At 37.4% G+C, this 10,557-nt stretch overlaps 1 protein-coding gene across 2 annotated transcripts in view; it reads left to right on the top strand.

The window, feature by feature from the left end:
• Window positions 1–9,798, top strand: part of nectin4a (nectin cell adhesion molecule 4a) — a 12,628-nt gene extending 2,830 nt beyond the window's left edge. Inside the window, exons 2-11 of one of the 2 annotated variants that reach the window (XM_083542178.1) lie at window positions 1–104; window positions 566–733; window positions 4,129–4,407; window positions 5,064–5,181; window positions 6,587–6,738; window positions 7,355–7,514; window positions 7,648–7,723; window positions 7,847–7,906; window positions 8,064–8,255; window positions 8,476–9,798. The exon at window positions 1–104 is cut by the window's left edge and continues 94 nt beyond it. In XM_083542178.1, the coding sequence (XP_083398304.1) occupies window positions 1–104; window positions 566–733; window positions 4,129–4,407; window positions 5,064–5,181; window positions 6,587–6,738; window positions 7,355–7,514; window positions 7,648–7,723; window positions 7,847–7,906; window positions 8,064–8,255; window positions 8,476–8,928 (1,762 nt within the window). In that variant the 3' untranslated portion in view covers window positions 8,929–9,798. The remainder of the gene's footprint in view (window positions 105–565; window positions 734–4,128; window positions 4,408–5,063; window positions 5,182–6,586; window positions 6,739–7,354; window positions 7,515–7,647; window positions 7,724–7,846; window positions 7,907–8,063; window positions 8,256–8,475) is intronic. The other variant, XM_083542179.1, reaches the window with a different exon arrangement.
• The last annotated feature ends 759 nt before the right edge of the window (window positions 9,799–10,557 follow it).

The raw sequence follows: 10,557 nt of genomic DNA, 5'->3' as shown, positions 1-10,557 counted from the left end.
GCCATCAGAAGGTGAAGTGATCGTTCAGGTTATCTGGATGCACATTAAGCCAGATGGGAGCGAAGAGCAGATCATAACTGCTCATCATGAGGATGGACAGCTAGGTACCAAGCATTTGTTTTATCAGTTTGTAAGATTCGTTTGATTATGTCTAGAAAAAAAGTGTTTCCTTGTTGCTCTGCTGTTAACCTCAAGGGTACGCGTTTTTAGCATTAGTATAGATCTTCTAGCTGTTTATGTATAAGTTAAAGCATTTTAAGGTGCACTATATTCACAATTGCAGCTGAAAGCTTCGTAATATAGATTTTTTTAATACTAGTTGACAAGGACAGTACAGTTTACGAAATTTTTTGGGAAAGTCAGTTATGCATTGCCAATGTTGTTGATTACAGACAAAAATTAAAGCTGCATGACTTAAAGATCTGTAAGATCACAACAATAAGATTTGTAATATATTTCTGTACTAAAATATTCTTTCATCTAGGAGTTTATCTGCTATCTTTCTTTTAAAAAGCTATTGTTAGTGTTATTTCGATCAGAGTTTTACTTTTCTTTTCTGTTTCAGAATTTCCTGCTTATGCAGGCCGCGTGCGCTTTCAATCCAGCACCCCCATAATCGATTCTGCTCTGAGGATCCTGAACACTAGGCTTTCCGATGAGGGAAACTATGTCTGTACCATTGTTATATTCCCTAGTGGAAGTGTAAAGAAACAACTGTCTCTTACGGTGTGGAGTAAGTGTTTGCAAATATTTTAGTTATCCATTCTCTTATATCCACACTATGTACAAAAATGAAGTACAACCTACAATGCTATAGTTATAATATACATTTGTATAGAAGAATAGCCATGCTTGTTGGGAGATCATATATTTTAAGCCCTGAACATGCTGCAGCAATCAATGGCTGGAAGCAGAGAGCATAATTTGTTGTGTTTTGTGGGTGGGACAGCTGACTTTATAACTCAATATTAATCAGTATAACATTGGCCAAATCGCATTGTCTGTGAGCTCATAAAGCAGGAAGATGCAGATAGCATTTTATTCAAAGTGTTTTATGCTGCCCTCTAGATAGATAGATAGATAGATAGATAGATAGATAGATAGATAGATAGATAGATAGATAGATAGATAGATAGATAGATAGATAGATAGATAGATAGATAGATAGATAGATGCATGCATGCATAAATACATACATACATACATACATACATACATACATACATACATACATACATACATAATTTCTTTCTAATGAAGTAGTTGGCTTTACTTTCCTAGAAGCACCAGGTAGCGATTGGGAAATGCTGATAAAAAAGACCAAATTGGAGAGGAAATGGGGTGAAATTCATGTGAGGTGATGTGAAATCAGTGACTCAACCTTCCCCTAAACTGATTACTTAATCTGAATGCATGTATAACTTCTGAGTCGCCTGTTAATTAAAAGCGTGTAGTGGGCAGCTCTCTTCTGGGAGGGTGGAAGCAAATTTCTAGGCCAAACGAAAGTATGTAGGAATAAACTAGCCTGTTTATTCAAAAATTAATATTTTCAAAAAAAATTTGGACGATTAATAAAGTGACGAAAAATAAAGGTTAAATGGAAAGCCAGTGAGCTACACAAAATTTTTTCAAAATAACTTGATTGGCCCCTCAGCTCCAGATTGCCCAATTTGAACCTAAATTCAGGTTACTGACAGAAGAAGAAGAATACACTTTGTCACATATATATTACAGCACAGTGAAATTCTTTTTTTTTTTTGCATATCCCAACTTGTTCGGATCCTGGGGTCAGAGCGCAGGGTCAGCCATGATATAGCGCCCCTGGAGCACAGAGGGTTGAGGGCCTTAAATCTTGACCTGCTGATCAGTAACCCAACGCCTTAACCACTGAGCTAGCTCTCCCTATATACAGTGTGTAGACCTGTATATACTCCAAATTTTAGTGTGCCTGTACTCTGACCTCCACAAAATATAATTAAGGTTCTGGGTTACTGATCAGAAGGTTGTAAGTTCAAGCCCCAGTATCACCAAGATGCCACTTTTGGGGCCCTTGAGCAAAAGCCCATTAACCATCTTTGCTTCAAGGGTAGTGAATCATGGCTTATCCTGTGCTCTAAACCCAGCTTCCTAATATCACTGGGATATGTGAAGAAAGTATTTCACTGTGCTGTAATGTATATGCGACTTGTATAAAGCACCTTTTTACTGTTCTGGGTTGCTAACATGCGAATCAGTAGTACATCAAATACAATGTGCCAGCTGCATAGAACTGACATAAAAGATGACATAAAAATCCTTGCTCCAGTTAATTATTGTGTGCATTCCAATCAAGGCACAGAAATTATAGCAGGACTTACAAAATTAACTGAGGGCAAAGCATTGTGAGATTTTATCATTGACAAATACTTATGCAGTATCACACAAAAAAGAGTGCATGAGTTGTACCGAATATTAGCAAAGTACAGCAACATGACTGTGGAAGTAACACTGCATTTATTATATTTATTTTTTATATATTATATTTACAGATCTATTAAGTAACTAATATTCCAGACAAAATATGCCCAAATACTGTATCTTTTTACTTTTTATTCTGCTCCATTAACAGTGACAGGCACGGCACATTTGTGTACTGCAAACAGTTGTTGTATAAACCCACTCCAATTAAGCAACAGTAGAGGCTGCTCACTGCTCACTGCTCCTTAATCAAGTAAATAAAGGTTAAAATGGAAAACCAGTGAGCTATACAACATTTTTTCAAAATAACTTGATTGGCCTCAGGGTTCTTGAGTGGCAAGAATTTGAATCCTGAGGATGCCTGTCTGGGTAGGAGGGATGTCATTATTGCTCTCCCCTATAAGCAAAGGTGGAAAAAGTACACACATTCTTCACTCAAGTAGAAGAACAGATACTTATGTTTTAAAAGACTCTGGTAAAAGTTGAAGTACTGACTACACTTTTTTACTCAAGTTAAAGTAAAGATGTTTGAGCTCTGACATGTACTTAAGTAAAAAGTAGCCATTACTATGATCTGTTTTAGTGTCACGCTGGTAAATGGATGTCACGTTATATTATTTTTAGGGCTGTTAATATAATTTATAATAGTTGTAATCAAATTTTAATATTTTATCATGATTAATCGCATGATTGTCATGAGTTAATTCACAATTAATCGCAACTTAATTGCACATTTTCACCTGTTCTAAAAATATTAATTTAATACTTTTCTCATGATTAATACTCTATTAAACATGGGCATGAACTAATATGGATACTTAAAGCAAACGTATGTTTATTATTAGTGAAGTCACACTCAACATAGAGCATGAAGACAAAATATTCTTGTAAATGTGTTAATGTAATTAAGGTGTTTTACATTTACGTAAATCATCAGGACACCAAACAGAAATTTTGCTATGTTTCCACACGGACGGTTAATAAGGTGATACCGGAGAAACTGTACCTCTTCTAACTTTCATACCAGATTACATAATCAGAGAGTATTGGTGAATTTGTTTATTTAAAAGTAGACATTTAGAGCTGAAAACGGTTCGCATATTGACATTTCACCAAATAGATTCAAACTAAAGTAACGAGCCTGGTTTGAAAATGTAAGAGGTAGAAAGTACAGATATTTCTGCAAAAATGTTATGAGTAAAAGTAAAATGTTACATCCGGGAAAATTAATAGTAAAGTAAAGTACTGATAGCAGAAAAATCTACTTTGTTACTTCCCACCTCTGCCTATAAGTCAGTGAGACACAAACTTATGTTAGGTGTCTGTCAATTCAAATGTAACAAAAAGATGTTTAGATGTTTAAAAAGATGCAGTAACATGATAGAGAAAGTCGGCATTGGGTTGGAATTGGCGGATGTATCAGATAGTAGCAGAAAAATAATAATGTCCTTGTAATCATTTACAATAAAATGAAATTCTAACTGACTGTCGATGGTCCTTTATCAAGTCAACTACATTAAAGGTGTATTGTTTCAGCAAATCATTATTTGACAGTTTTATGATGGCATTTTGCTGGCGGTAGACAACATATACAAGGGTTTTGGCCTAAATTACACGTTGTGTTGATGTAATTCTTATATATGCTACATCTTGTGTTTTTTTTCCCCCCAGCTAAGCCCATCTCGACATTGGACCCTTTCGTTCTAGTAGAGGGACAGTCTTTTCGACTGGCCGCCACCTGCCGTGCAATGGCTAAACCTCAGGCTGGTCTCTCGTGGGACACAGATTTGCCCGGCCAGAGCCAGAACCGCAGTCTGGAAAATGGCGTTACTTCCATCCAGTACTCTCTTCACCCTCTGAGGAGTATGAACGGGCGCAAGCTGGACTGTCTTGTCTGGCATCCTTCTCTACAAAGTCCACTGAGGATCGAAAATAAACTCGAAGTGCAATGTGAGTTTATTAATGTTATGCTTTGTAGAGGTTGTCGTTGTAGATGTTACACAAGGATGCTGTGTTAGATTGTTGTTTAACATGCATACTGATTCTGATGTCACTGAATTGGTTATTAATCAGATTTTTTAGACAAGCTCTATAGACAGTACATGTGACTCTGTTACAATTAGTAAATGCTTTTTCTATTTAAAAAAAAAGGGTTTCTACCATGCCTATTTGTTAAGGGCTTTTTTTTGTACTTAAATAGCCCAAAAGAAAAGACTAGGTCCATTTAGTTAGCCGTTCTGAACCCGTGTTTTAACATGTAGAGGCTGGCTCTTAGCACCTGTTTTGTGTCTGTGACTACCCAGTTTCTGTCTGATTCATTGTCTTAACATCTTAAGTTACGAGAAATTATCCAAACACAGTTTGGGCGTGACCGCCTGAATAGAATGTTTTGCATTCGTTTTTGAACAGTGTGTTTCCCACTAGCAGTATTAATATTATAACTTTTTTTTAATTATTTTTTTTATTAGTAGTAATAATATCATTGACACCATTGGCTGTAATGTGTCACCTACAATTTATGATCATCAGAAAGCCCTCCTACACAAGTTCATATAAAGATAGTGCATTCCCATTGATGTGTGTCTGTGTGTATGTGTGTGTCTTAGACCCACCAGATGCAACAATCTCAGGTTATGATGAGAACTGGTATGTAGGTCTGGAGGGTGCACAACTACAGTGTGAGGCTGGAGGAAAACCCAAACCACACAACTTTACCTGGACCAGGTAAATTACCACAGCTCTCTGTCTCTTTTTTTTTTTTTTTTTTTTACATTTGCTGTAAAAAGGCAAATAAAGTTGACACATGAAAATCCAAAAGGTAAAATCTTCAGACAATTACAGTAAGACTGAAAATCAAAACACCCTTTAATGTGTTCTTGATTGGTTTTGATGGCAGATTTCCGATTCCTTTTCTTCCTATTCTTACTCATATTGGGGTCGTGTGATATCTAGCTAACATACACATAATATCGATAAACAAGAGTTCACTTAGATTCAACCCATGCTTACATAATCAACTAGTAAATGTTAGATACATAACACTTGTTTTTCCTTAGCTCTCACCAAGAAAGGTTGTTTTTTCTTAATGTGTGTGTGTGTGTGTGTGTGTGTGTGTGTGTGTGTGTGTGTGTGTGTGTGTGTGTGTGTGTGTGTGTGTGTGTGTGTGTGTGTGTGTGTGTTGTGTGTTTTCTCGCTACCTACATGCCAAAGTAATCCTGGCTCAAGGTGTGGTATATCAGTGATTCAATCTTAATTCATTTACACACCCTGATTGATTCACTTCTTTGCCAGATCAAACTCTCCCGCACGCAGACAATTGACCTTTTTGACCTCACTGATGTGGATTATCATTTGATTTCATTTATATGATTTTTTAATAATTTATTTGTTTTATTAAGTTAACATTTGTTTTGTAATTATGTCATAAAATGGATCCCTAATTTTGCAATTGCCAATAAGAGCCTTCAAGCACACTCAGGCAGTTAGACACTTGGTTGTTGAACTTTGTCTTATGACACACCAACACACGCGCGCACGCTCAGTAAACATTTTCGTCAGGCATCGTAAGTCGAAGAACCTGTTCTGTATCTGCTTGGTGTAGATGCAAAGCAAGTAAAGTAAGTGTGTCCTGGTATCGTGTTCCAGCTTGTGTAAAACCGTCAGAAACACACAGGAGCACACACATTTTCACACGAAAGGAGGGAGAGGTGGATGAGAACGTTGGGGAAAAACAGTAGATGACTAGTGAATGAGTGAGCATGGGCTTGGAAAGGATGGAAGTGTGAGAAGGTGCAGTTGTAAGACACATTGGGTCTTGGGAACAGCTGCAGTCAGAAGGCAATATGTATATGTGTGAATGGGCAAACATGATGACTCTCTGTCAGTATGCAAACTTATCAGTGCATCATGTAAAACATCATGTAAAGCATTGTCCACACACTTCCTTGAATATAATCAGAGACTGCAGAAACAAAACAGGTCGATTGATAATCGAGGTGAATTAAAAATATATTTTAAAAATATGTATAAAGATTGGATGATTTCTGAATCTTGAATGGTGTGCATTACCTCTCTCTGTGTAACTTGTTAACCAGTAATATACATATAACAATATTTGTTCATTATACAGGAAAGATGGCAGTTTACCAGATGGTGTGACCGTGGAGAACGAAATAATGCGATTTGACAGGCCTCTCAGATTAACAGACAATGGAATGTATGAATGTGTGGCCACCAATACTGTGGGTTCTGAGAAAGTGCACCTGAAAATCGAAGTAACAGGTTTGTATTTATTGTTATTTTATTTGACATTTTATCCTACTGAAAATGAACACAAAATATATACACCTGATATATAAAACTATGAATGGGTGTTCTAGTTAAACCTGCTATTTATACCATATATGGTTTGCTTTTTTCATTTAACGGTTTATAATAAGTAAACAAATATTTTGGCATTATTGCACTTATCTAACATTTCAAGACTTTCAATCCAGCTTCTGTGTTGTACATTTTTTCAGGCGTTTACCGTTACTGACCCCTAGTGGTCACACAAGCACATGCACAACACGATATTTTTACCAGAGTAAAACAGGTAGTCGTCGACTTACGACCTATGCAACTTACGACCACAATCGCTAGCCGCGGCGTACGACAGTGCGTACCAGCTTCCGGCATAATTTCACAGTACTGTACATATAGCCTACTCTACTTATGACCAAATCGTGTTACGACTGTCGTAACGAGTGCGTCCCAGCTTGTGGGTTGTTACGACCGGTCTGTCGGTCCCAGTCGTGGTCGTAAGTCGACGACTACCTGTAGATGATTAGTTGTGTTGGAGGAGTGAATGCACTAACAAGTCTGTGTTGTGTCTCTGTGTGTCCGTGTATAAAAACAGAGGAACCCAAAAATCCGACATCGTTAAACAGCCTCCTGCTGATCATCACTGGAGCAGTTGCGGGGCTTTTGGTGCTCATCCTAGTGATTGTAGTAATAACAGTAAACCGACATCACAAGCGGAAAAACCAACAGCTGGCTTTAGAGCTGAATGAGAAAAAGTACGAAGAAATGTTTTTATTCCTTTATTCATAGTTTAATGCACCGAAGATGTATTAAGACCTTGAAATGCAATGTAGAAACCAATATCTAATAAAGGTTTTTTTGTGTTCAAAATCTCTCTCATTCACTCAGGGAAGAAATTAGCACTCTATCCAGACAGGCCTCGATTAGAAGAGTTGCCTCAACCAGCATAGATAATAAATACCAGGTATGAGCTCACACACCTACTGTAACAACCACAACCATGCAACAATGGAGCATCATTTATTAATCAGTCGCATATTACAGTTCCTATTACTCATCTCCATCTTTCCCTCTCTTCTTTTACCAGATGGAAGAGCTCATACCATTAAGAGTTGAAGGAACAATACGGACCAGCCTCAGTTCATTGGTCAGTTTTTGTGTTTTCCTTCTCTCTCGTCTTGAGATTAAACGTAACGCTTTGTTAAATGTATTATTGTATTATTCAGTTTGCACACAAATTATTTTACAAGTTTCATATGAAATCGAGTTAGCTTTACCTTTTGTATTTTACATGCACAAAACAGGATCGACCCCGCTCTCGAGACAGCCATTCCACTTTAGGTGGAGTAGACAGTCTGGGTCGACCTGCCCTTTATAACACATCCAGACGAGGCAGGGAACGAACGATGGACAGAGAGAAAGATTTAGAGCGAGTTCCCAGTCGAGTGAAAGTGGACCCTTATGGCAGGAGCACCGATGCATCTTTGGTGCATCCGGTACGTACATTATACTGCTGTCCATCTTTATTTGTGTGTTTCAAAATAGAGTCCAGGCATGTCTCTATCCAGTCTAATCATATTGAACAGTATTCATTATATTTAGCATTTACCTTTGTGTTGTGTTAAATGAATGAACCGCAGTTTGATATCAAGAAGGCATGTGTTAGTTCATTAAATTTTCACTATATTTCACTTGTTATTGTTTGTTTATTTATAGGAGAGCCACTTCCACCCTCCTCTACAGCTTTCCAATTTTTCAGTGGAGCAGACTGCTGAAATTATCCGGTCTCGAAACGGTAGCGCCATCCTACCAGCAGATGGCAGACCGCAATCAGGAGGAGGCAGCATAAATAGCATCAGAGCAGGCAGCAGAGGGCATCATTCCCCATTAAATTTAACCTACCCCATGCTTCCAGATGAAGAAGACATGAGGCCAGTCGATGAAGCGTCAGAGTTTTCCAGGGGCCAAATTGAACCCGACGGCATGGATAACGGAGGCAGCGAGACGGCAAGCTCGCAAATCTCAGAAGCAATGTCCAATCACTTTGAGCATACTAATGGTACGCTGTGGCCCAAGGCGAAACCAAACAACATCTTATTAGCACCAGAGACCACTCGATTACACCCTGTACATTCAAACATGAATCATCACGCACCTCAGATAGTGTAACTCTCAGAATTCAGCACTGGGAACTATCATTGAGCCACAACGTACTGGCTGCCATTCATACGCTTTTTTGATTCTGAAAGACCTGGAAGAAATACTGAGATTGGAACTTTGGCAAGGGAACTAAAAGTTTCACAGCAAAACTACTTCTACAAAAGTTAATTGCGATGTTTTGCGATTCATGCCAGCGACTTATCATCTGTAAAAAATACATATATATCTATTTTTATATGACATATACTTGGATCGAGTGGTATTAAGTGTGGGGCTGACTTTCCCTGACTGCATGTTTCCAATGCGCACACGCTTTATTGTGGATGAGTATTATCTAATCGAACACTTTCAAATGCGAGAAAGGAAAGTGTGACTGTGAAACGATGCCACGACAAAGAGAGTGAACCGTGTCGTCCTGTTCGTCTTGCGGATTAAACCTCTGTTTACCTGGTAACTTTTCTTTTAGCCTTCGAGGAATTACAATGGCATGAGCTGTGAGCTATGTCTTCTTTTAACTATATAAAAGTAACAGTATATGCTGACATGAAGTATTATTTGTAAATGTTATGAATTAAGTCAGCCAATTTTGCTCATGGTTTAGGTCTTAGGTCTTTAAAATGTGCTTAGAGTGAACATTATAAGTACATATAAATGTTAACCACTTACACTCATACTTCCACTGCTCACATAATGCAATATTAGTATAATAATTTTGGATGTACAGTTGCTGGATGATAAAGGGTTCAGGGATGTAAAAGATGGGAATGCTGAGACCAATTAGTTTAATAAATTAGAGGGCTTCCTTTAAAAAAAAAAAAAAAAAAAGTATTCAATGCTTTATCTCTGTATATGAGGACAAGCTTTACCTGCTGTTTACATATATATTTTATATATATATATATATATATATATATATATATATATATATATATATATATATATATATATATATATATAAAATTTGGTTTATGTGTGTGTGTGTGAAAAGATAGAAATCTGTGTGAAACTGTTACAATAACCTGTTGCTTGTATGTTGCCTCTGTGCTGCTGAATAGTGCTTGGAGTGGGAGAAATAGTGCTATGTCTGCAAAATATGTGTTTGTAAATGCCAATGTAATATGCAGTGTAATATTATATGTTTCGTTATTTCTATACATTCTTGACAGATTATTGTGCTTATTCCTGGACACAGTGGACAAACCAAAAAAGGTGCATTAGGATGAAAAATGTAACCCTCATTGTAGATTCGAAACCTATCCCAGGATCACAAGCTGTGAATCAGGCACACAGATGAGATGAAAAGGAGTTTTACATTGGGGTGATGTAACATGCGATCTGCTGTCACTCTGCTGTATTATCTCTGACATACAACACTTTTCCTACTACAACACTTATTAATACTACTATTATTATTGCAACTGCAGCTGCATTTGGAGTCAAAGGAATCTCCAGTACCCACATCAGGCACACTTTCTTTCGCACCTTTTGCATATGGGAAGTTTAGTGTTGCCAATCCCACACATAGAGGCTTTTACAAGGAGGCAGCAATGTGCCACTCTTGTGCCTGTCACCAAATTCTAACTGTAATAAAATCATTATGTTTAAGTTTCATATGCTCAGGACACCGGTTTTCTTGGC

Source organism: Silurus aristotelis, assembly GCF_946808225.1.
Source record: "Silurus aristotelis genome assembly, chromosome: 5".
Classification (NCBI taxonomy): domain Eukaryota; kingdom Metazoa; phylum Chordata; class Actinopteri; order Siluriformes; family Siluridae; genus Silurus; species Silurus aristotelis.
The sequence above is the reverse complement of the archived record's forward strand: the minus strand, read 5'-3'. Positions and strand labels throughout refer to the sequence as shown.